The sequence below is a fragment of the Coregonus lavaretus genome (assembly GCF_964263955.1).
Source record: "Coregonus lavaretus genome assembly, chromosome: 15".
NCBI lineage: Eukaryota > Metazoa > Chordata > Actinopteri > Salmoniformes > Salmonidae > Coregonus > Coregonus lavaretus.
Window position 1 is genome coordinate 22,102,489 of NC_140002.1, and position 27,033 is coordinate 22,129,521.

A 27,033-nucleotide genomic window follows, 5' to 3' on the forward strand; every position below is an offset into this window, starting at 1 on the left:
GTGCAAACACATTAGCATCTTAAAGTACAGTGAAGTCGCTTTCCCCAACTATGTAAAACAATTACAAAATGAACAGGAACCTTAAATGAATCCATAAAAGCTTAAAATGCAGATGGAAACGGACCATTAAATTGACTTAAGTTTCTTTGTATTGGTCAAATCTGATCTATGGATGGTAAATTAAGAACTATTAATAACAGTAATGATGGTAACAATTTAACTAATGCTTTATGTAGAGCACTGAATATACACATGCCCTTGAACAGCTTAACAGTAATACAAAGAACTTCAGCGAGACACTTAAGAGACATGTATGACCTCAACTATCCAAAGGAGATTTTAAAATAACATTTAGAACAAGATAAAATGCATAAGTCATCCAAAGTCCAGCACCAAATAAAACATTGTCATGCCACAAGTGCTTAAGCGGCAGTTTTTAACCACCAAAATATCAATTTTCGAACAGGTGAGTAAATTGTACTGTAGAATGTAATCAACAAAATGGTAGAATAGGATGGTGGTGTAGAGAAATAAGACTGAAGTCAAATTACGTAGGTGTTACATGTGTTGTCCTACATGTTCTTTCTCAATCTCACTTGGTTGGGGTCACTTAGGCTTTTGATGGGAGTCTGCTCCAGGACAATAACCCTGCAGGCATAAAGAACCATATGAACACTAGTCTTTAAGCATGCAAGCTAATTATATATTTCTACAAATATAACAAGCACAAACGTAACATTTTTAAATGTATTACAATTTATACACACTATTACATATACCTGTGAGGCTGACTCCAGGTCCCATGACTAGCCATCTCTAGCTTCTCTGTCAAAACAAAGTTGGTTAGAATTTTACACCTCTAGTATTTGTCACTAATTGAGGAGAAAGGGAGGGTGCTTTTGTTCACCTGCGACAGGTGCTGGTTCTACCAAGTCATTGGTGTCGACCCCCTTCCGTTCTGCCACCTCGGCACGGTCCCCTCCTGGACAACCTGCATCCTCACTCACCTCGCCCTCGTCCTGGGATTCACACACACCCAGCCTGGCCACAGGTGAAGGCATAAACATACCACACAACACTTGAAGACACCAATTCACACTTTACAGTAACATGGGTCAGTTGTGGATGGACACATCAGGCACCTTCTCAGGGCTACTAGGTCATAGGTTCATAAGGCCATAGTATGAATGAAGCAGGTATATATTGGTAATGATCACACAGTCACTATTGTAAAAGTATGGGCCCAAGTTGCAACTTACCTAATTAGTAAACTATGTTAGACTGACTTCAACTGTGGATATTCCATTCGGTTGTAAGGTTATATGCTAATGGCTGGGCACTCACGGTTGTTTGGGGTGTGCAACCAGACCTGGACATCTCAGAACCCTGTGACCAGCGGCCCTCTCCACCAACATACCCTGCAGCACCTCATCCAGAGTGGAGTGAGCTCTGGAGTAGAGGGAGAGAGAGAGCCTGAGTATATGTCACATGTGAACTTTACCACTCTAGGGGTACTGCTCTTCTAGTATTATATCACCAGTCTGGTAATATAGCCAATGAATAAATACGGCAGAAATAGTGCCCAATACAGTGGTCTCAAACTCTGGTCCTGGATGTTCGGCGTGAATCAACTGTGTAAGTGTTGGGCTGGAACAAAAGCAGGCACAGTGGTGACCCCTGGCCAGGGCTACAGTGCATTTGGAAAGTATTCAGACCCCTTGACTTTTTCCACATTTTGTTACGTTACAGCCTTATTCTAAAATGGATTAAATAGTTTTTTCCCCCTCATCAATCTACACACAATACCCCATAATGACAAAGCAAAAACAGAAATATCACATTTAAATAGGTATTCAGACCCTTTACTCAGTACTTTGTTGAATCACCTTTGGCAGAGACCTCGAGTATGACACTACAAGCTTGGCACACCTGTATTTGGGGAGTTTCTTCCATTCTTCTCTGCAGATCCTCTCAAGCTCTGTCAGGTTGGATGGGGAGTGTCACTGCACAGCTATTTTCAGGTCTCTCCAGAGATATTAGATCGGGTTCAAGTCCGGGCTCTGGCTGGGCCACTCAAGGACATTCAGAGACTTGTCCCGAAGCCACTCCTGCGTTGTCTTGGCTGTGTGCTTAGGGTCATGTCCTGTTAGAAGGTGAACCTTCGCCCCAGTCTGAGGTCCTGAACGCTCTGGAGCAGGTTTTCAGCAAGGATCTGTCTGTACTAGTCTCCCAGTCCCTGCCGCTGAAAAACATCCCCACAGCATGATGCTGCCACCACCATGCTTCACTGTAGGGATGGTGCCAGGTTTCCTCCAGATGTGACACTTGGCATTCAGGCCAAAGAGTTCAATCTTGGTTTCATCAGACCAGAGAATCTTGTTTCTCATGGTCTGAGAGTCCTTTAGGTGGCAAACTCCAAGTGGGCTGTCATGTGCCTTTTACTGAGGAGTGGCTTCCGTCTGGCCACTCTACCATGAAGGCCTAATTGGTGGAGTGCTGCAGAGACGGTTGTCCTTCTGGAAGGTTCTCCCACCTCCACAGAGGAACTCTGGAGCTCTGTCAGAGTGCTGTCAGAGTGACCATCGGGTTCTTGGTCACCTCCCTGACCAAGGACTCTCCCCCAATTGCTCAGTTTGGCCAGGCAGCCAGCTCTAGAAATGGTATTGGTGGTTCCAAACTTCTTCCATTTAAGAATGATGGTGGCCACTGTGTTCTTGGGGACCTTCAATGCTGCAGGCATTTTGGCTTGGTTTTTGCTCTGACATGCACTGTCAACTGTGGGACCTTATATACACAGGTGTGCCTTTCCAAATCATGTCCAATCAATTGAATTTACCACAGGTGGACTCCAATCAAGTTGTAGAAAAATCTCAAGGATGATCAATGGAAACAGGATGCACCTGAGCTCAATTTCGAGTCTCATAGCAAAGGGTCTGAAAACGTATTTACATAAGGTATGTTTTATATTTTTAATAAATTTGCACACATTTCTAAAAACCTGTTTTTGCATTGTCATTATGGGGTATTCTGTGTATATTGATGAGGATTTTTTAGAATAAGGCTGTAACGTAACAAAATGTGGAAAAAGTCAAGGGGTCTGAATACTTTCCGAATGCACTGTATGTTTAGTGAGGCCTACCTGTCAGTCTCCTCCAGTGAGTCTGGGCCCCCAGACAGGCCTTTGGACTGGCTCTGCTGTACAGGCGCTGCAGCTCCCTCTGTGTCTGGACCACAGCCTGAATGGTCATCTGAACACAGAGGTAAATTGCTTTTGGGTCTATTTCTTATTAGAAAGCTTTATTTGCTACTGTTAGTTTTTTTTTCTTCTTATAATGCTGATGTAATGCAGTGTACTACCTTCACTGTGTGTGCTGCCATGGTGGGTTCCTGATGTCTCTGCCTGCTCTGTACTGGCCACAGAATCCTCTTCGCCAATTAGCGATTGATCATTAATCACCTCTTCATCCTCATGGTCCGTCTCCTCTTCGTCAGGCAACTCTTCCTCATCTGACACAAGTTCATCTTCTGCAGAGACAGGTTTATAACTGAACACAAGTCTACCACCAAACATACATAGTACACTGGTCTGGGGTTGACATACTAATCTAATAGTAATATCATGTCAGTTAGTTGAAATGCAGTTACTGAAAATAACATTCAACTGATCAGCAACACCTTGCTTAATTGAATCAGGTGAGTTCCCACTGGGCACAGACGTCAGTTCTGATGTACATTTGGTTGAGTTGTCAACTAACGGGAATTCAACGTGAAATCAAAAAATGACATTGGATTTACTTAAGTAAAAAACAACAACAAAAACAATATAAAAAAGAATTCCCTTACGTTGATGACTTTTTTCAAATCCAATCAGTTTTCCACACTGATTCAATGTCATCACATACATTTTTTGTTGGGTTAACATGGATAGGGCTTCTATAAAAGCCTGCACCCCCTCTCCTCCAGAACCATGTTTGGAGACAACACCTCACCTCCCTCTAAAACAGAAGAGCTAGCATCCAGAGGTTCTTCATCCATCGGGTCGACATCCACACCATCACAGCCACCCTGATCGGACCCTTCCAACTCCCCTTCCTCCTCCTCCTCCATCTCTTCTTCCCTGTCAGCAGCCAGCGACATCCCTCTCTCCCCTTCTAGACACGCCATGTTCTTCTCCTCCTCCCTTTCTTGGCTGGTGGTGGGTACGGTGTAGGTAGAGCCCACCCCCTCCTGGCTGGGCCCTGTGGTCTGTCTCTCTCCGGAGCTGGCCGTGGTGAACTCTGGGACGCCCGTGGGCGTGTCAGTCTCCTCGAGGGAGGAGTCTCTCATCAGGGGTGACTGTGACACACTGGAGAGGTCTGTCTGCAGATAGAGCAGCCAAAATACATCTCAACATTTAAGGTAAGAAACTATTGGGTAAAACTGCACACCCTGTACATCTCCAGGACCAGGGTTGGTGGCCACTGGCATACTATATATTTGGACAGGTCGGAATAATTAATTGAACATGGTTCTGACTGGGAGAGTGATGACTATTCTGACCGTGCTGCTGGCTTCCAGGCTGGCAGTGGCGAAGCTCTCGGTGTGGGGAGGCAGGGAGCGGGTGCTGCCCCAGGTGGAGGTGTCCAGCAGGCTGGGCAGAGGGGGGATGGGCTCCCCAGTGACCCCCATGGCTCTGTAGTTGGGCGCAGTTGCTGCACCAAACCAAAACAAGTATACCAGTGACAGGTGACACCTTGCTGCAATTCAACTTGTAAACGTAGAGGTGTAAAAGTAGTGCTCCTGGTGTTAAACGCACCCTCATGGAACCAATGCTAGGTGTGTGAACTGACTGGTACTGTATGTTCTCCAACATTTCACACAGGGCCTACTCTTGAGCAGTGCTTAATTTTATGGTGCAACTGGAGGGTTTCTACAACTGAAGCTCCAGTAACGGCCCTGCTACACTACAGCCATCGGGCGTACGGCTTTGCCATCAGCCATTGAGGGAACGCTTCCTTTGAAATTAATTAAAGCTGCTATACTGCCAGTGTTGCGCTTGCGTTGCGTCACGTCCAATGGCAGCGTCAAAGCTCAAGAATCGCAGAGGTTCAATTCTCGATGGTTGAAGCGCGCGTTCATTCATCTTCTGAATTGAAATAAAGTCGATTTTGGTTGCATAGGGCCTCGACTATACACCACTGGTTATTGTACTAAGATTTATGAAGTCAAGAAGCTACTCGCTAGTGAAACTCTAGCTAGCTAGCTACATTGACTATGTTATCAATGTGTAAACAAAAGCAACTTGTAATTAGAGGAACATTTAGTACAACCACTAGCAACAATTTAATGAGTACTTGCGAAAAACTGGACCAAAGCTATTGTACTTAGGCATAATTGATGAATATGGTACAGTAGGGAAAAATAGATGCTCTTCCCCTCTCTGTGTAGCAGGTAGAACGCGCTCTGTGTAGCAGACACGACGCTGATGGCAAAGCAACTCGACGCGTATAGTGCAGCTGAAGTGTAACACTCTGGTAGCTGGGTGGCGTTGGTTGGTTGGTACCTGGGCTGCGTGGGGTGCTGTAGCAGGGCGGAGGCCGTCTGTTCAGGGGGCTGGGGTGCAGTCTCTCCTGGCCCAACCACTCCTGGTGCTGGGCGGGTGAGCACGTGATGCTGGAGACATCAGCCAGGTCAAGTAGACCACTATATATATATATATATATATATATATATATATATATATATATATATATATATATATATACATACACAGACACACACAGACACACACAAACATATATACACACAGTGCCTTCGGAAAGTATTCAGACCCCTTGACTTTTCCCACATTTTGTTAGGTTACAGGCTTATTCTAAAAATTTATTAAAATTGTTTTTTTTTCTCCTCAATCTACACACAATACCCCATAATGACAAAGCAAAAACTGGTTTAGAAATATCACATTTACATAAGTATTCAGACCCTTTACTCAGTACTTTGTTGAAGCACCTTTGGCAGTGATTACAGCCTCGAGTCTTCTTGGGTATGACGTTACAAGCTTGGCACACCTGTATTTGGGGAGTTTCTCCCATTCTTCTCTGCAGATCCTCTCAAGCTCTGTCAGATTGGATAGGGAGCGTTGCTGCACAGCTATTTTCAGGTCTCTCCAGAGATGTTCGATCAGGTTAGAGTCCAGGCTCAGGCTGGGCCACTCAAGGACATTCAGAGACTTGTCCCGAAGCAACTCCTGCGTTGTCTTGGCTGTGTGCTTAGGGTCGTTGTCCTGTTGGAAGGTGAACCTTCGCCCCAGTCTGAGGTCCTGAGCACTCTGAAGCAGGTTTTCATCAAGGATCTCTGTACTTTGCTCCGTTCATCTTTTCCTCGATCCTGACTAGTCTCCCAGTCCCTGCCGCTGAAAAACATCCCCACAGCATGATGCTGCCACCACCATGCTTCACCGTAGGGATGGTGCCAGGTTTCCTCCAGACGTGACGCTTGGCATTCAGGTCAAAGAGTTCAATCTTGGTTTCATCAGACCAGAGAATCTGGTTTCTCATGGTCTGAGAGTCTTTAGGTGCCTTTTGGCAAACTCCAAGCGGGCTGTCATGTGTCTTTTACTGAGGAGGGGCTTCTGTCTGGCTACTCTACCATAAAGGCCTGTTTGGTGGAGTGCTGCAGAGATGGTCGTCCTTCTGGAAGGTTCTCCCATCTCAAAAGAGGAAGTCTAGAGCTCTGTCAGAGTGACCATCGGGTTCTTGGTCACCTCCCTGACCAAGGCGCTTCTCCCCCGATTGCTCAGTTTGGCCGGGCGGCCAGCTCTAGGAAGAGTCTTGGTGGGTCCAAACTTCTTCCATTTAAGAATGATGGAGGCCACTGTGTTCTTGGGGACCTTCAATGCTGCAGAATTATTTTGGTACCCTTCCCCAGATCTGTGCCTCGACACAATCCTGTCTCGGAGCTCTACAGACAATTAATTCGACTTCATGGCTTGGTTTTTGCTCTGACATGCACGGTCAACTGTGGGATCTTATATAGACAGGTGTTTGCCTTTCCAAATCATGTCCAATCAATTGAATTTACCACAGCTGGACAATCAAGTTGTACAAACATCGATGATCAATGAAAACAGGATGCACCTGAGCTCAATTGCAAGTCTCATAGCAAAGGGTCTGAATACTTATGGAAATAAGGTATGCTTTTATTTTAAATAATTGCAAAGATTTCTTACAACCTGTTTTCACTTTGTCATTATGGGGTATTTTGTGTAGATTGCTGAGGATTTTTATTTATTTAATACATTTTAGAATAAGGCTGTAATGTAACAATGGAAAAAGTCAAGGGGTCTGAATACTTTCCGAAGGCACTACATACATACAGACTATCTGCAGAGTGTGTCTCAGAATAATTAGATCTGTGCCTGAAATACTCAGTGTTGCACACTGGGCATGATGTGGACATACTCCCAAAAGAAGAACTGTTGGTTCTTGACTACATCACACCTCAATCTACTCTTTACATTTGTCATTCAGCAGATGTTCTTCTCCAGAGCAACTTACAGTAGTGAGTACATAAAAAAAAAAAATCATACGTTTTCGTACTGGTCCCCCATGGGAATCGAACCTACAAGCGCCATGCTCTACCAACTGACCTACTCAGGACTACAGCCTCACCCTTTTCAGAGCTCCTAAACAACATTCCCATCAGGTTCTAACAGAGGGATTTACAAATCTTAAGCATTAATCTGCACTGAAACTTCTATTGACAACAAACATAATAAATACATTACATAATCATATTGTACAGTTGATTCTACCATGGAGCATCAGTGTGTTGGTGCTGCTCCTACCTGGCCAGTGGAGAGGGTGCATGCTGACTGACAGTGGGGTTTATATCAATCTCCTCTGACACCTCCTGTACAGGCTGACACTCTGGGGAAATGAACACTACATCAGTTTATTATCTGTCCTCATCTACTACTGCCTGAATGACCCAGCAGTGAATACGATGGCTTACAAACTGTAATACTGCTAAAAAATCTTGTTAATCGAGTGTCAAAACACACACACAGCCATCTTACTCCTGTGTTTGGTCTCCAGTGTCTGCTCCTCTGGTGCGGTCCTACTGGCAGCAGCCCTGCACACCTCCACTGTCACATCCAGGTCCTCCTCTGAGCTGACAGGGCTCTGACAGGAGTAAACCAACCAGTTAGAGGAAACCAACAACTACAGTAACTACATGAATAACTAACTAATTAGCTAAATAACTACTCCTACGTTATGTTATACCATATACAGTGCCTTCGTAAAGTATTCATACCCCTTGACTTATTACACGTTGTGTTACATCCTGAATTCAAAATAGATGAAGTAGATTCTCACCCATCTACACACAATACCCCATAATGACAAAGTGAAAATGTTTAGATTTTTTTGCAAATTTATTGAAAATGAAATACAGAAATCTAATTTACATTAGCATTCACACCCCTTTGCTAGGTCACTCCAAATTGAGCTCAGGTGCATCAAAATTCCATTGATCATCCTTGACGTCGTTACAACTTGGAGTCCACCTGTGGACAATTAAATAGTTTGGACATGATTTAGAAAGAAACACACCTGTCGATATAAGGTCCCACAGTTGACAGTGCATGCCAGAGCAGAAACTATTGGAAGAGATGGAGACCCGCACACTGTCGAAAAAAGGAATAAATCCAAAACAATTGTTTATTAAAACGTCATGGTGTCTAAAAAAATTATACTCTGTGCAAGAAAGTGCATAAATGAAAAAAGTGAAAACAAACGTTTCGGCCTCAGGCCATCAGTGTAAATCGTTGGCACACACACACCTGGCTTCTATTTCAAGGAAAATTGCATGTCACATGATCAAGCAAGAAAACGTCAGAAAATCTATGAAACAGTACCAAGTACAATAGAATGCATGATCTACACTGAACAAAAATATGAACGCAACATGTAAAGTGTTGGTCCCATGTTTCATGAGCTGAAATAAAAAAATCCCACAAAACTTCCATATGCACAAAAAGCAGATTTCGCACAAATTTGTTTACATCCCTGTTAATGAGCATTTCCCCTTAGGCAAGATTTTTTTATTTTTTATTTTTTTAACCTTTATTTAACCAGGTAAGCCAGTTGAGAACAAGTTCTCATTTACAACTGCGACCTGGCCAAGATAAAGCAAAGCAGTGCGATAAAAACAACAGAGTTACATATGGGGTAAAACAAAGTAAAAAAAAAACATTTTTATATATATATATATATATATATATATATACACAGTGTGTGCAAATGTAGCAAGTTATGGAGGTAAGGCAATAAATAGGCCATAGTGCAAAATAATTACAATTAGTATTAACACTGGAATGATAGATGTGCAAGAGATGATGTGCAAATAGAGATACTGGGGTGCAAATGAGCAAAATAAATAACAATATGGGGATGAGGTAGTTGGGTGGGCTAATTTCAGATGGGCTGTGTACAGGTGCAGTGATCGGTAAGGTGCTCTGACAACTGATGCTTAAAGTTAGTGAGTGAGATAAGTCTCCAGCTGCAGAGATTTTTGCAATTCGTTCCAGTCATTGGCAGCAGAGAACTGGAAGGAATGGTGGCCAAAGGAGGTATTGGCTTTGGGGATGACCAGTGAGATATACCTGCTGGAGCGCATACTACGGGTGGGTGTTGCTATGGTGACCAATGAGCTAAGATAAGGCGGGGATTTGCCTAGCAGTGATTTATAGATGGCCTGGAGCCAGGGGGTTTGGCGACAAATATGTAGTGAGGACCAGCCAACAAGAGCGTACAGGTCACATAGGTGGGTAGTATATGGGGCTTTGGTGACAAAACGGATGGCACTGTGATAGACTACATCCAATTTGCTGAGTAGAGTTTGAGGCCATTTTGTAAATGACATCGCCGAAGTCAAGGATCGGTAGGATAGTCAGTTTTACGAGGGCATGTTTGGCAGAATGAGTGAAGGAGGCTTTGTTGCCAAATAGGAAGCCGATTCTAGATTTAACTTTGGATTGGAGATGCTTAATGCGAGTCTGGAAGGAGAGTTTACGGTCTAACCAGACACCTAGGTATTTGTAGTTGTCCACATACTCTAGGTCAGACCCGTCGAGAGTAGTGATTCTAGTCGGGTGGGCGGGTGCCAGCAGCGTTCGATTGAAGAGCATGCATTTAGTTTTACTAGTGTTTAAGAGCAGTTGGAGGCTACTGAAGGAGTGTTGTATGGCATTGAAGCTCGTTTGGAGGTTTGTTAACACAGTGTGCAATGAAGGGCCAGATGTATACAAAATGGTGTCGTCTGCATAGAGGTGGATCTGAGAGTCACCAGCAGCAAGAGCGACATCATTGATATACACTGAGAAAAGAGTCGGCCCAAGAATTGAACCCTGTGGCACCCCCATAAAGACTGCCATAGGTCCAGACAACAGGCTCTCCGATTTGACACATTGAACTCTATCTGAGAAGTAGTTGGTGAACCAGGCGAGGCAGTCATTTGAAAAACCAAGGCTATTTAGTCTGCGGTGGTTGACAGAGTCGAAAGCCTTGGCCAGGTCGATGAAGACTGCTGCACAGTACTGTCTATTATCGATCGCGGTTATAATATCGTTTAGGACCTTGAGCGTGGCTGAGGTGCACCCATGACCAGCTCGGAAACCGGATTGCATAGCGGAGAAGGTACGGTGTGATTCGAAATGGTCGGTGATCTGTTTGTTAACTTGGCTTTCAAAAACGTTCGAAAAGGCAGGGCAGGATGGATATAGGTCTGTAACAGTTTGGATCTAGAGTGTCATCCCCTTTGAAGAGGGGGATGACCGCGGCAGCTTTCCAATCTCTGGGGATGTCAGACGTTACGAAAGAGAGGTTGAACAGGCTAGTAATAGAGGTTGCGACAATTTCAGCAGCTAGTTTTAGAAAGAAAGGGTCCAGATTGTCTAGCCCAGATAATTTGTAGGGGTCCAGATTTTGCAGCTCTTTCAGAACATCAGCTGTCTGAATTTGTGTGAAGGAGAAGCGGGGGGGAGGGGGGCATGGGCAAGTTGCAGCGGAGGGTGCAGAGCTGGTGGACGGGGTAGTGGTAGCCAGGTGGAAAGCATGGCCAGCCGTAGCAAAATGCTTGTTGAAATTCTCGATTATTGTAGATTTATCAGTGGTGATAGTGTTTCCTAGCCTCAGTGCAGTGGGCAGCTGGGAGGAGGTGCTCTTATTCTCCATGGACTTTACAGTGTCCCAAAACTTTTTGGAGTTAGTGCTACAGGATGCACATTTGTTTGAAAAAGCTAGCCTTTGCTTTCCTAACGGCTTGTGTATATTGGTTCCTAACTTCCCTGAAAAGTTGCATATCGCGGGGGCTATTCGATGCTAATGCAGTACACCACAGGATGTTTTTGTGCTGGTCAAGGGCAGTCAAGTCTGAGGAGAACCAGGGGCTATATCTGTTCTTAGTTCTGTATTTTTTGAATGTGGCATGTTTATTTAAGATTGAGAGGAAATTACTTTTAAAGAACAACCAGGCATCCTCTACTGACGGAATGAGATCGATATCCATCCAGGATACCTGGGCCAGGTCAATTAGGAAGGCCTGCTCGCTAAAGTGTTTTAGGGAGCGTTTGACAGTGATGAGGGGTGGTCGTTTGACCGCGGACCCGTTACGGACGCAGGCAATAAGGCAGTGATCGCTGAGATCCTGGTTGAAGACAGCGGAGGTGTATTTAGAGGGTAAGTTAGTCAGGATGATATCTATGAGGGTGCCCATGTTTACGGATTTAGGGTTGTACCTGGTAGGTTCCTTGATAATATGTGTGCGATTGAGGGCATCTAGTTTGGATTGTAGGATGGCTGGGGTGTTAAGCATATCCCAATTTAGGTCACCAAGCAGTACGAACTCTGAGGATAAATGGGGGACAATCAATTCACATATGGTGTCCATGGCACAGCTGGGGGCTGAGGGGGGTCTGTAGCAAGCGGCAACAGAGACTTATTTCTGGAAAGGTGGATTTTTAGAAGTAGAAGCTCAAACTGTTTGGGCAAGATAATCCATCCACCTGACAGGTGTGGCATATCAAGAAGCTGATTAAACAGCATGATCATTACACAGGTGCACCTTGTGCTGGGGACAATAAAAGGCCACTCTAAAATATGCAGTTTTGTCACACAACACAATGCCACATATGTCTCAAGTTGAGGGAGCATGCAATTGGCATGCTGACTGCAGGAATGTCCACCAGAGCAGTTGCCAGAGAATTGAATGTTCAACCGGCCTCACAACCGCAGACCACGTGTAACCACACCAGCCCAGGACCTCCACATCCGGCTTCTTCACCTGCAGGATCGTCTGAGGAGTGCTGAGGAGTATGTGTCTGTAATAAAGCCCTTTTGTGGTGAAGAAACAAATGCTGATTAGCTGGGCCTGGCTCCCCAGTGGGTGGGCCTATGCCGTCCAAGGCCCACCCATGGCTGCACCCCTGCCTAGGCATGTGAAATCCATAGATTAGGGCCTAATGCATTTATTTCAATTGAATGATTTCCTTATATGTACTGTAACGCAGTAAAATTGTTATTTATATTTTTGTTCAGTATAGATTATATACAAAATGGACAGAGAAATATCAAATTATTGCTTTCACATATAGAGCAGAAACTATACCATGAAGTCCAAGAAACTGTCCGCAGATCTCCGAAATGGAATTGTGACGAGGCATATACACTACATGGCCAAAAGTATGTGGACACCTGCTTGTCGAACATCTCATTCCAAAATCATGGGCATTAATATGGAGTTGGTCCCCCCCTTGCTGCTATAACAGCCTCGACTCTTCTGGGAAGGCTTTCCACTAGATGTTGGAACATTGCTGTGGGGACTTGTTTCCATTCAGCTACAAGAGCATTAGTGAGGTCAGGCACTGATATTGGGCGATTAGGCCTGGCTCGAACCAACTAAGGGGGCTAGCCCGAAACATGAAAAACAGCCCAAGACCATTATTCCTCCTCCACCAAACTTTACAGTTGGCACTATTCATTCGGGCAGGTAGCGTTCTCCTGGCATTCGCCAAACCCAGATTCGTCTGTCGGACTGCTAGATGGTGAAACGTGATTCCTCACTCCAGAGAATGCGTTTCCACTGCTCCAGAGTACAATGGCGTCGAGCTTTACATCACTCCAGCCGATGCTTGGCATTGCGCATGGTGAGCTTAGGCTTGTGTGGCTGCTCGGCCATGGAAACCCATTTCATGAAGCTCCCGACAAACAGTTATTGTGCTGACGTTGCTTCCAGAGGCAGTTTGGAACTCGGTAGTGAGTGCTGCAACCAAGGACAGACAATTTTTACGCGCTACAGCACTCGGTGGTCCTGTTCTGTGAGCTTGTGTGGCCTAACACTTTGCGGCTGAGCCGTTGTTGCTCCTAGACGTTTCCACTTCACAATAACAGCAAAGCAGACATTTGACGAACTGACTTGTTGGAAAGGTGGCATCCTATGACGGTGCCACGTTGAAAGTCACTGAGCTCTTCAGTACGGGCCATTCTACTGCCAATGTTTGTCTATGGAGATTGTATGGCTGTGTGCTCGATTTTATACACATGTCAGTAACGGGTGTGGCTGAAATCGTCAAATCCACTAATTTGAAGGGGTGTCCACACACACACGTTTGGCCATGTAGTGTATCTGGGGAAGGGTATAAAACAATATCTAGAGCAGGGGTGTCAAACTCATTTTAGCTCAGGGGCCACATGGAGGAAAATCTATTCCCAAGTGGGCCGGACCGGTAAAATCATGGTATATATATATATATATAAATAAAACTTAAAAACAACAACTTCAGATTGTTTTCTTTGTTTTAATACTATCAACATAAAACATAAAGCTGGAGCCTGAGGACAGTGTGTCCAAAATAGTACAAGCACAACATCACTATTAATCATAAAACACCTCAAGTTTATTTGAAAATTCTAAAGAAAAAGAACAAACACACAATGCCTCAGTGATTCACAGAACTGTTTCACAGATCACAGAACTATATCAGGGTGTCATTTCTCAGGCAGAAATGTAGATACAAATAATGAAATCCTGTTCCCCAAACAAGTGCAAGAACCACAGAGTCAAGAATAGGTTAAATATACAAATAAAATAAAATCAATTAAAAACAATAGCACATCAACATAAAAACATAAACATAAAGCTGGAGCCTGAGGACAGTGTGTCCAAAAGCACAACATCACTATTAATCATAAAACACCTCAAGTTATTTGAAATTCTGAGGACAAACACACAAACACACAATGCCTCAGTGATTCACAGAAGTATATCACAGAACTATATCAGGGTGTCTCATGCAGCACTTTAAGTGGGGTTGCATAGTTTATTTGACTCCTGATACCTGGCATCTTTTAGCTTTCACCAGCGCATCAATATCAGGCGTCACATCCTGAGTGGCAGCCAACTTCAGGATGTGATTCAAGTGCTTGTGCGTGAGCCTTGAGCGCAGCTTTGTTTTATTTATGCTCATTACAGAGAACTTGCTCACAAAGATATGTGGTTCCAAACATGCACAACAGTTTTGCAGCGAGGGCTGTCAAGTTGGGGTAACCTGGCAAGAGATTCTGATAAAATGTGTCCAAGCCAGCTGCGGCAAATTTGCCCTTCAAATCCGAGTCACACTGCAAGTCTATTATTTCAAGTTGGATGCTGACGGGCAGATCAGAGCGATTCACGGTGAATGGCGAACAAAAAACTTTGAAGTCTTTCTCCAGTTCACCAAAAATCTGAAAGCGTTGCTCAAACTCCCGTAACAGTCCCGTTATTTTATCTTTGAACCGCTTCATGTCTGCCACATGTTGGGTCGCACACACATTTTTCAGACAGGGGAAGTGAGCTGCATCACCACCGGCGAGTTGCGTCTCCCACAATGACAGCTTCAACTTGAAAGAATGTATGCTGTCATAATACTGCGTGGCAACTTTGTTGCGCCCTTGCAGCTGTTTGTTCAAGTTATTCAGGTGCTCTGTAACATCCACCATAAATGCAAGGTCCTGCATCCATTCTGCGGAATTAAATTCTAACACTGGTTTGCCCTTTTCTTCCATGAACTGTTCAATTTCTTCTCGTAAATCAAATTAACGCCTCAGCACAGCACCTCGGCTTAACCATCTTACCTCAGTGTGGTATGGCAGGCCATAGATGTGGTCTTTCTCTCTGAGAAGGCTGTCAAACTGACGGTGATTCAGGCTTCTGGATCGGATGAAATTAACAGTTTGGATGACCACCTTTATGACGTTATCCATCTTTAATGACTTGCAACACAAAGCCTCCTGGTGCAAAATACAGTGAAAAGTCAAAAAATCACGTCCTCCATTTGCAGATTGCACTTTCTCTCTGAACTTTGTCACAACGCCTGCTTTTTTCCCGATAATTGAGGGCGCACCATCTGTAGCCAGGCTGACAGCGCGGGACCAGTCCACTCCGACCCGGTCCAGCGCGCCGACGAGTGCAGTGAAAATATCAGCTGCTGTCGTTGTATCTGTCATCGGCACCAACTCCACGAACTCCTCGGTGATGGTCAATGTGTCATCAACTCCGCGGATGAAAATGGCCAGTTGTGCAACATCTGTAATGTCCATGCTTTCATCAATTGCAACCGAAAACGCAATAAATGACTTTACTTTTTGCTTCAACTGGCTGTCCAAATCCACTGAAAGATCGGAAATCCTGTCTGCAACTGTGTTTCTTGTCAGGCTGATATTTGCAAAAGCCTGGTGCTTTTCAGGGCACACAATCTCTGCTGCCTTCATCATGCATGTTTTTACAAATTCACCCTCACTAAATGGTTTTGAAGCCACTGCGATTTCATTAGCAATGAGGTAGCTAGCTTTCACTGCAGCGTCACTGATGTCTCGGCTGTGAGTAAACACAGACTGCTGTTTCTTCAGACCCACCAACAGTTCATTCACCTTCTCTCTTCTCCGCTGTCCTTGAAAGTTGTCATATTTGTCGGCATGAAGACTCACATAGTGGCGACGAAGGTTATATTCTTTCAGCACTGCAACATGCTGTGAACACACCAAACATACAGCTTTCCCATTCAATTCCGTGAATAAATAGAAGGATGACAATTTTTCTTGGAACACTCTGCACTCTGCGTCCACTTTTCTCTTTTTTGACAGAGACATATTGGGGCAATGAGGGTGCCAAAGCACATAATGTTAAAAGTAGAAGCCGTAATAAATATCGCGGACAAAACAAAGTAGCTCATTCGGACTGGCTGCACTTGCTTGACCTATTTGCTCTGCCCCGGTATAAACAGTTTGCTTGCTTAACACAATTGCTATTGCGCCATCCAGTGGACACAATTGGAACAGCAGTTTCTTTTATTGAAAAATTGCAGCTCATTTTTATACTTTACAAAATCATCTCGCGGGCCGGATTAAACCCGTTTGCGGGCCTGATCCGGCCCGCGGGCCGGACGTTTGACACCCCTGATCTAGAGTGTTGAAAGTTTCCAAGAGCACAGTGGTCTCAATCATTGGGAAATTGAAAAAATACGGAACTACCCAGACTCTGCCTAGAGCTGGCTGTCCGACCAAACTGAGCAAACGGGCAAGAAGGACCTTGGTCAGGTAGGTGACCAAGAACCCAATGACAGAACTACAGAGTTCCTTGGCTGAGATGGGAGAACAACAGTCTCTATAGCACTTCCCCAATCTGGGTTTTATGGGAGAGTGGCCAGATGGAAGCCACTCCTGAGAAAAAAGGCACGACACCACACCTGGAGTTTGCAAAAAGGCACGTGAAAGAGAGATCATAAGGCAAAAGATTCTGTGGTCTGATGAGACAAATTGTACTCTTTTGGCCTGAAAAAGGCACAGCTCATCACCCATCTAACACCATCCCTACCGTGAACCATGGTGGTGGCAGCATCATGCTTTGGGAATGCTTTTCAGCAGCAGGGATAGGGTGACTGGTAAGGATAGAGGGAACAATGAATGGAGCCAAATACAAGCAAATCCTTTATGACAACCTGCTTCAGAGTGTAAACGACAGACTGGGGAAAAGATATACATTCCAACAGGTCAACGACCCCAAGCATTTAACCAAAGCAATGCTGGAATGGCTTCAGAACAAGAATGTGAAAGTCCTGTAGTGGCCCAGCCAAAGCCCAGACTTGAATCCCATTGAAAATCTGTGGAAAGACTTGAAGACTGCTGTTCACCGCCACTCCTCTAACTTAACAGAGGTTGAGAAAATCTGCAAGGAAGAATGGGAGAAAATCCCCAAATCCAGATGTGCAAAACTGATAGACATACCCAAGACGACTCAAAGCTGTAATCGCCGCCAAAGGTGCTTCTACAAAGTATTGACTCAGGGGTGTGACTACTTATGTAAATGAGATATTTCTGTAATTCATTTTCAATACATTAGCAAAAATTTATAAAACAGGTTTTCACTTTGTCATTATGGGGTAATCCATTTAGAATTCAGGCTGTAACAACATAATGTTGAATAAGTCAAGGGGTATGAATACTTTGAAGGCACTGTAACTATTACGTTAACTAAGAACTACTAGACCTGGCTGTCTCTGGATGGGTTGTTCCTCTGCTCTGGGTTGGGGGTGTAGAACATGCTTGAAGGTTCCACAGGAGACTGGGTGTAGTCCGACTCAGAGGTCCCCTCCTCCTGGACACACAAGGTCAAGGGTTTATAACACTGAGCATGTAACATTTTAACTAATAGAATCTGATGATTATGTTCTCTATGGGGTCCAGAGTTGAGGTTTTGCTTCTCTCATCTAACCTCTCTTTGTCCAGCACCCTCCCACACTCCACCCGTCATATTGAACGTGCGGTTCACTGTGTGGAAATCTGCATCCTCTTCACTCTCACTCTGGACACCTGCATAGAAAGATGAGATACGGAGACAGAGGATAGATAATTTATGATCCTATCCTACTATGCTTCTATGAGCATAAGGACTGTATAGCATGCTTCTCAGCTGCAGTGGCATCACCTGCAAAGCTTTTGAAGATCTGCTCCAGCTCTGAGCTGCTTTCGAGGGCCTCAGCTGCAGCTTTCTGGGGCTGTGAGGCAGGGGCGGGGGCTGGAGAGGACCTGTAGCCGTTGTCACTGCGCCCCAGAGGGTCCTGTCTGGGTCTGGGGGGTCCCACCGCTGGCCCAAGCCCCTGTCTGTCCTCCATCTCCTCACTGTCACTGCTGGCAGGGGGGCCCACAGCCACCCCCAGACGCCCCCGGGTCATCCTGGCCACCAACTCTGACACCTCACCTATGAGAGGACGAGGAATTTTGAAGGAAGTTGGGGTCAGAACTGTAATAAGATGTAAAGACTGTTCTGTGAACTGTAACTTTGGTATAATGCATGTACACTGAACAAAAATATAAACACAACATGCAACAATTTCAAAGATTTTACTGAGTTACAGTTCATATAAGGAAATCAGTCAATTGAAAAATGAATTAGGCCCTAATCTATGGATTTCACATGACTGGGAATATAGATATGCATCTGTTGGTCACAGATACCTTTTAAAGGTAGGGATGTGGATCAGAAAACCATATAGTATCTGGGGTGACCACCATTTGCCTCATGCAGCGCGACACATCTCCTTCGCATAGAGTTGATCAGGCTGTTGATCGTGGCCTGTGGAATGTTGTCCCACTCCTCTTCAATGGCTGTGTGAAGTTGCTGGATATTGGCGGTATCTGGAACACGCGGTCGTACACGTCTATCCAGATCATCCCAAACATGCTGGTGGGTGGTGACATGTCTAGTGAGTATGCAGGCCATGGAACAACTGGGACATTTTCAGTTTCCAGGAATTGTGTACAGACCCTTGCTACATGGGGCTGTGCATTATCATGCTGAAACATGAGGTGATGGCGGCTGATGAATGGCACGACAATGGGCTTCAGGATCCCGTCACGGTATCTCTGTGGATACAAATAGCCATCGATAAAATGCAATTGTGTTCGTTGTCCGTAGCTTATGCCTGCCCATACCATAACCCCACCATGGGGCACTCCGTTCACAACGCTGACATCAGCAAACCGCTCGCCCACATGACACCATACACGCCGTCTACTCGGTTACGTTGAAACCGGGATTCATCCGTGAAGCGCACACTTCTCCAGCGTGCCAGTGGCCATCGAAGGTGAGCATTTTCCCACTGAAGTCAGTTACGACGCCGAACTGCAGTCAGGTCAAGACCCTGGTGAGGACGACGAGCACGCAGATTAGCTTCCCTGAGTCGGTTTCTGACAGTTCGTGCAGAAATTATTTGGTTGTGCAAACCCAGTTTTATCAGCTGTCCGGGTGGCTGGTCTCAGGTGAAGATCCTGCAGGTGAAGAAGCCAGATGGAGGTCCTGGGCTGCAGTGGTTACACGTGGTCTGCGGTTGTGTGGTCGGTTGGACATGCTGCCAAATTCTCTAAAACAACATTGGAGGCAGTTTATGGTAGAGAAATGAACATTTAAATTATCTGGCAACAGCTCTGGTGGACATTCCTGCAGTCATTATGCCAACTGCACGCTCCCTCAACTTGAGACATCTGTGGCATTGTGTTGTGTGACAAAACTGCACATTTTAGAGTGGCCTTTTATTGTCCCCAGCACAAAGTGCACCTGTGTAATGATCATGCTGTTTAATCAGCTTCTTGATATGTCACACCTGTCAGGTGGATGGATTATCTTGGCAAAGAATAAATGCTCGCTATTTTGTGCGTATGGACAATTTCTGGGATCTTATTTCAGCTCATGAAACCAACACATTACATGTTGCTGTTATATTTTTGTTCAGTGTATAATATAGTGAAATCTCACTGGTCCATTTGGCCTTGGCTGGGAGCTCAGGCTTTCTGGGCTGTGGAGGAGGACTATCCTCAAGAGAATCTGTCCCCTCAGAGGACAGACAGATCCTGGGATGAGGCAGAGGGAGCAGGGTGTCAAACACGCAAACAACAAAACGTAAAGTGGTGTCACTGAGTCCTAGTAATTTTTAAAAAATATCCAAATTTTGGGTTAGATTTGCACAATTGTCCCTACCATATAGTTTGACTAAATAAGGCCACTGCAAGTTTTATATCCCACACTTGTACTTTCTACCGTATGGCGTTAAGAGTGGAGTGCAGTGCTGCTTTTGCCAGTGTTCTGTACCTGTCAGTGAGTTCATGTCTGTCCACTGACTGCTGCTTTGTCTCTGCCTGCTGACCTCCTCTCTCGGTCTCTCTGGAGCCTCTATCTCTACCTGCCTACCAGACAGACAGCAGTCACTCACTCTGACAGTCACAACACAACCTGGGAAGAGCTATAGTTGTGACGAACTGTACTATGGGAATATATTCTTCATCCAATCATGCTGCTTTTGCGAGACTCAGAGTTGCAGTTTTGTGTGTGTAACACCAGAGGGTGCAATTCGTGGTGGTGTGCTACCTGCTGCTGCCTTTTGGGGCGCATGTTGACGAAGCTGTTCTCCTGAGCCGAGCTATAGTGGCTCATCTCCTCGCCCTCGCTGCCGGTTCCCTCCGAAGTAGTGCACTCCAAAGTAGGGTACTCCTCCGAAGGGCACTCCAGAGTAGTGCACTCCAGATTAGGGTATTCCTCAGCAGGATACTCCCTCTGCCACGCGGCCAGCTCCTCAGCACTGAGCGGCCTGGACTCCCCTCTCTTCAGTAGCTGGGCCTCCAGTCTCTTGGCTGAGGGGTGGACACCATGTGGTAGGAGGCGGTACTGTGAGGGAGGCCCCACTGCACGGGACATGTAACTACACGCCGACCCAGAGAGAGTGGAGGAGAGGGAGATGGAGGCTGAGGAGGTGACGTGGGAGGTCTGAGCATCTTTTCCCTCCGCCCCTCCGTCCACCTCATCGACCGGCTCCCGTCGACAACGGCCTGTTTCCACGTCGGCCAGGTTGCACTCGGACTGCTGCAACAGTACCTGGGAGACTTTGAGGTTGAGGACGATGGAGCTGATGTGCTCTGAGAGCTTTTTGGACACTGGGCGCTCTGGCTGAACAGCTCTCTCCTTCATAATTGTCCTCTCCTCCTCTTCATCTTCCTCCTCCGTTACAGTGCTGGAGTCAGACTCTTCTTCCTGGCTGCTGTAGGGTTCCGATGGCACAACAGAGCACAGGCGCCAGTCATCCAGGGGCAGGATGTCCCTAAAAGAGATGTCACGGTGGAATAGGGGCTGTTCAGAGTCTGTCGTCATCCCCCCTTCTCCCCCTGTCTCGGTCTCTCTGTCCAGCAGTTTGTCCAGTTGGCTGAGCTGGTCCTTGATCTCCCTGTCCACTGTGGTGTCCATGGAACTGCCTAAAGAACCTTCCTGTGCGTCAGCGTAGGTGGTAGGCCTGAGGCCTGAGAGAGAAAGAAGGGAAAATACATGGATAAAACCTTATTTTTTTTTTTTTAATGTATGTGTATTGTTCAGGGTGTTTTGTGTGTGCTGTGTTCACCACCAGCATCTGCAGGCTCCTTGACTGGGGCGGACTCTGGACTCCAGCCTGCAGGCCTGAGTCCTCCTCCTATGTTTGTGTACAGCCCACTCCTCCTCCCCCCTATTTTGGACAGCTCCTACCACACACACAGTACCAGGATCACCACAGAGAGGTCATAATAACAAATCCAGAAACAGTCATGTGAGGCTGATGCCACCTTTACAACACCAACCATTGCTTATGTTGGCTGAGTGGCTAGGCTGCAGTCTGTACCTTGATGTCTTGGCGCAGTGTGTAGCGTAAGTCCTGCAGGCTGTGTGTGCGGTCCTGGGGGCGGGGCTGCAGGCCCACCCTAACCAGGGCGTAGTAAGGCTGGGGCACACTGGAATCTGTAGCCAGGGCCTGGCCTGACTCTACAGTCTGCCTGATCCAACGAGGGTCCACCGGGCCCCACGGCACTGAGTCTACGGTAGAATACACACACCCCAAGGTCACACATATGCAAATATGCACACACTGCTGCAGTGGACAACATACATTGGAGTAGCTACCTGTATAGAGCTCCTGGATGAGGGCACACAGGCTGTAGAGGTCAGCCTTCCCCGTGCAGGGTCTCCGTCTGATCACCTCAGGGGCGGCCCAGTTGTACAGGCCTGGGGGCAGGGGCAGGTGGGCCGAGGGTCTGGGGTGACTATTGTCACTGGGAGAAGAACAGGACACACAGACCAATATTTATTACTTACCATCCATAAGGAATAATGTTCAGTATGTCATTGCAGGCACATGGACTACAACTGAAAAGTTGTACAGGAAAAACAAAGAGCTAGTAGTGCAAGTTTTGGGCAGCATGTGTGTTGTTTTCTCCTTTTCTTCCTACCTGGGCACCATGAAGCCGAGGCCAGAGAGTTTAGCCACGCCAGGGTGTGTGAGCAGGACGCTGTGAGAGGAGAGCGCTCGCAGCACCAGGGCCCGACCGTGCAGGTAGAGCAGAGCCTCACACACCTGCAGCACCACCAACAGCATGGTCTCAGCACGCAGCACTGGAAACTCAGCACGCTGGTGAGGAGAACAAATACACATTCATTCAATTTAACAAATATGTAAGTACAAAACACAGATAAATGTTGAAAGTGTGTATGTGTGGTGGGGATTACCCTCTGGTGCATCAAGTTGTGCAGAGAGCCCACCTGGACCCTCTCATACACCAGGCGGACCCTCAGCAGGTCACTGGACATGCTCACTGCCATCAACTGCAGCAGGTAGGGATGGAACAGCTGACTACAGACAGACAGTCACACAGCAGTTACTGGGTTATGCCCTATATCCCTAGACAGCATCAATAGCATTGAAATGACAGGTGTACTTTAGGCTAAATACTTATTTGGAGGAACACTTGAGAAAACAACGCAGCAGTCAAATCAACTACCATTTTTAAGGGGTTTAAACAGTTCAAACAGACTGTCGTCATCTTCTCACCTGCAGTACTCCAGCTCAATGAGCATCAGGTCCAGGTAGGCCTCTTGGCTGCCCCCTTGTGGAGAGGAGAGGGACTGCAGCTCCTTCACAGTGACCCTGCAGCCCTTCCAGCTGTAACTGACAGATGGAACAACCAGCTTAGTGAAAAAAATATGTCTGTAGCTTCTTATTTGATGCAATCCCATAAGAGTTATATAAGACGTGGTTCCAGGCCCCAGTAGTCTTACTTGGTCATGGTAATGAAGGAGCCACATGTGAAGGAGAGAAGGGGTTCGTCGTCCGCCTGCCCTAACTCACTGTCCCCAATCACAGGCAGGGAGGCCAGAAGGCCCAATGCATGTCCCGGCTTATCTATACACAACTGAGCCCAGCAAGAAAACACTCACTCACTCTCATCCAGACACAAAATACTGCCATTCCAAAATGTACCACACTATATGCAATTTAGCAGACGCTTTTATCGAAATAAACTCAGACATTATCATATATATATATATATACACATACACACACACACACAGTGGGGAGAACAAGTATTTGATACACTGCCGATTTTGCAGGTTTTCCTACTTACAAAGCATGTAGAAGTCTGTAATTTTTATCATAATAATAATAATAATAATAATAAGCCATTTAGCAGACGCTTTTATCCAAAGCGACTTACAGTCATGCGTGCATACATTTTTTTTTGTGTATGGGTGGTCCCAGGTACACTTCAACTGTGAGAGACGGAATCTAAAACAAAAATCCAGAAAATCACATTGTATGATTTTTAAGTAATTCATTTGCATTTTATTGCATGACATAAGTATTTGATACATCAGAAAAGCTAAACTTAATATTTGGTACAGAAACTGGTGTTTGCAATTACAGAGATCATACGTTTCCTGTAGGTCTTGACCAGGTTTGCACACACTGCAGCAGGGATTTTGGCCCACTCCTCCATACAGACCTTCTCCAGATCCTTCAGGTTTCGGGGCTGTCACTGGGCAATACGGACTTTCAGCTCCCTCCAAATATGTTTTATTGGGTTCAGGTCTGGAGACTGGCTAGGCCACTCCAGGACCTTGAGATGCTTCTTACGGAGCCACTCCTTAGGTGCCCTGGCTGTGTGTTTTGGGTCGTTGTCATGCTGGAAGACCCAGCCACGACCCATCTTCAATGCTCTTACTGAGGGAAGGAGGTTGTTGGCCAAGATCTCGCGATACATGGCCCCATCCATCCTCCCCTCAATACGGTGCAGTCATCCTGTCGCCTTTGCAGAAAAGCATCCCCAAAGAATGATGTTTCCACCTCCATGCTTCACGGTTGGGATGGTGTTCTTGGGGTTGTACTCATCCTTCTTCTTCCTCCAAACACGGCGAGTGGAGTTTAGACCAAAAAGCTCAATTTTTGTCTCATCAGACCACATGCGCCAACAGTTGTTGCCTTCTCACCAAGCTGCTTGCCTATTGTCCTGTAGCCCATCCCAGCCTTGTGCAGGTCTACAATTTTATCCCTGATGTCCTTACACAGCTCTCTGGTCTTGGCCATTGTGGAGAGGTTGGAGTCTGTTTGATTGAGTGTGTGGACAGGTGTCTTTTATACAGGTAACGAGTTCAAACAGGTGCAGTTAATACAGGTAATGAGTGGAGAACAGGAGGGCTTCTTAAAGAAAAACTAACAGGTCTGTAAGAGCCAGAATTCTTACTGGTTGGTAGGTGATCAAATACTTATGTCATGCAATAAAATGCAAATTAATTACTTAAAAATCATACAATGTGATTTTCTGGATTTTTGTTTTAGATTCCGTCTTTCACAGTTGAAGTGTAACTATGATAAAATTAGACCTCTACATGCTTTGTAAGTAGGAAAACCTGCAAAATCGGCAGTGTATCAAATACTTGTTCTCCCCACTATATATATATATATATATATATATATATATATATATATGATAATGTCTAACAGTATGATGATATAGGGACAAATCCTAATATGACGTGGGCACACACTTATTTGGGCTTTCATCGACGTCACTGTTTTAGGCAAATACCTTTCCAAAGCCAAAACATTGAACTGTGTCACAGGCAGAGGACTTGGTAATCTTCCTGTTGAGGTGCAGGTCAGAGCCACTGCAACATGGGAGAAATGGGGAAAGGTTAACATACAGATTTTAAGAAAACAAACCCTAAAAAATGGGAAGTATTAATGTAGGATCCCCCCCGGCTGCTCACCCGGACTTGAGGAGCTCCAGTAGAGAGGGGGAGCGCAGCAGGGTCTTGGAAGAGGTGGAGGAGGGTGTCCGGCGCACCTCCCTGGGCTGGGGGGACTGAGAAAGGCTGTGCATGTGGGTCACACAGCTCTTCAGGAACTCAAGCATCTGGATGACAGAGAGAGCGCGAGAGATTTGTAGTGTATACAGTTTGTACCTGATCATTTCTCCATGATAAAAATGTACCCTGATGCTGTGAGCACTAACCCTGGCGCTGTGCTCCTGAGCCCCAACCTCGGCCCAGTCTCGGGGGCTCCTGCCTTTGTGGTCGTGGAGCCTTAGGTCCCCCCCTGCGTCTAGCAGGCCGCTCAGCAGCCAGGGGTTACAGGAGAACACGGCAGCGTGGACGGGGGTGCTCCTGTCCTCACAGCGACTACACAGGAAAATAGGTCACTCACAGTATGGTGTCACGCAAAACATGCTGTACTAAAAGGCTTACACATCTTTTAAGTATCTATTTTGTGTCAAAAAAGAGCATGTGCAGTGTGTGAATGACTTGTCAGTCTTACTAGTTGGGGTCAGCTCCAAATTGCAGAAGCAGCTCAGTGACACTTCCCAGGCCCAGGAGAGATGCACAGAACAGAGGTGTCTGGCCCAAGTGATTGACACAGTCCACATCCACACCTAGAGCACAGCATCAGAACTGCTTTCAATTGATGAACTTCATTAGGTAGCCATTTAGTCATAACTGTCAAGCTCACTGGGTAGGTGCTAGTAGATTGGGATCATATGAAACAGAATCTGGCTTTACAGGAGACGTTGATATGGCTTATGTCCTTTAAGCCCATGAAGCAGCCATTGAACTTGCCATTCACCAGCTTTTTAAGCTTAATAATGTCAAAATACATTCGTTACTCACAAATGATGAAGTTACGAGTATCAACTATCATAATTTACTGCCATCACGGCCAGTATGTACTTCCAAAAAAGGTCCAAAAAAAAAAGTACAATCCACTGAAATAATGGCTATTGTGCACCTCCAATATAAATCGCTCACATCATGGATCCCGGATAGCACTAACCTTATTGCAATGCACAGGTCGGAAATCTACAACAGATCAATACATTGAACGTGCCGAAGATTATTTATTTTCAGTTACATGTACATTTTTATTTAGACCTTTTTTGGAAGTAAATGCCGGCAGGGAAGGCAGTAATTGACAATAGTTGCTAATCGCAACTCCATATTTTGTGAGTAACAAACGTATTTTGACATGAATCTTGAAAAGCTGGTGAATGGCAAATTGAAGGCCGATTTTCTACATATCAACGTCTCCTGTAAAGCCAGATTCTGGTTCAGGGATCATTAATATACGGTCTATGATAGGGATGAAAAATGCTTACTCATGCAACATTACTGTTGTGTTAAAGTTTTGTTTTACCGTTCTTGAGCAGCTTCTCCATCTTGTGCAGATTCTTCTCCATGGTGTACCTATGCAACTGAGCAGGTAGGCCTCCATTCTTCACGATGCCTAATCGCACTGGGCAGGGAACAGGCAAAGCAGCCATCCTGCTCCATTCACTGTCACGGAGCGCCAACTACCACCCGGGTTCGCTCCAGTGCAGTAAAAACTGCCGCATGTCAGTTAGTTGGCTAGCAAGCTAGCTAACACATTAGCTGTCTAGCTAGCTAATTAACGACCAATGACAACCAGCTAGCTAGCTATGGGTTCATCGATATAGTAGTTGAAATGGTTGTTTAGTTTAAGTCGGTTTAAGGTGTTTAGTATGAAATTAATATAAACTTAATTAGCGAAAAGTATTTGTTTACCGAATTCGAAGTAGCTAACGTTAGTTAGCTAATCGTCAGAATAGGCGCAAGCATCGAATCTCACAGTAAATTAGGCATCACGAGCTGACCAAC

At 45.6% G+C, this 27,033-nt stretch overlaps 1 protein-coding gene across 1 annotated transcript; it reads right to left on the reverse strand.

Moving 5' to 3' along the window:
- Positions 1-38: 38 nt before the first annotated feature.
- Positions 39-26,678, reverse strand: tex14 (testis expressed 14, intercellular bridge forming factor; the record flags this gene model as incomplete). Its single annotated transcript, XM_084178853.1, has 29 exons — positions 39-648; positions 780-825; positions 908-1,041; positions 1,345-1,449; positions 3,140-3,248; positions 3,358-3,525; positions 3,990-4,359; positions 4,540-4,691; positions 5,543-5,682; positions 7,826-7,922; positions 8,057-8,162; positions 17,563-17,670; positions 17,788-17,885; positions 18,001-18,273; positions 19,828-19,922; positions 20,161-20,255; positions 20,437-21,359; positions 21,461-21,575; positions 21,713-21,903; positions 21,991-22,139; positions 22,317-22,495; positions 22,594-22,717; positions 22,916-23,032; positions 23,143-23,276; positions 24,951-25,029; positions 25,132-25,277; positions 25,377-25,542; positions 25,679-25,793; positions 26,552-26,678. The coding sequence occupies 29 exons, from the start codon at positions 26,676-26,678 to the stop codon at positions 573-575; spliced, it is 4,737 nt and encodes a 1,578-aa protein (XP_084034979.1). The 3' UTR covers positions 39-572.
- Between the last annotated feature and the right edge of the window lie 355 nt (positions 26,679-27,033).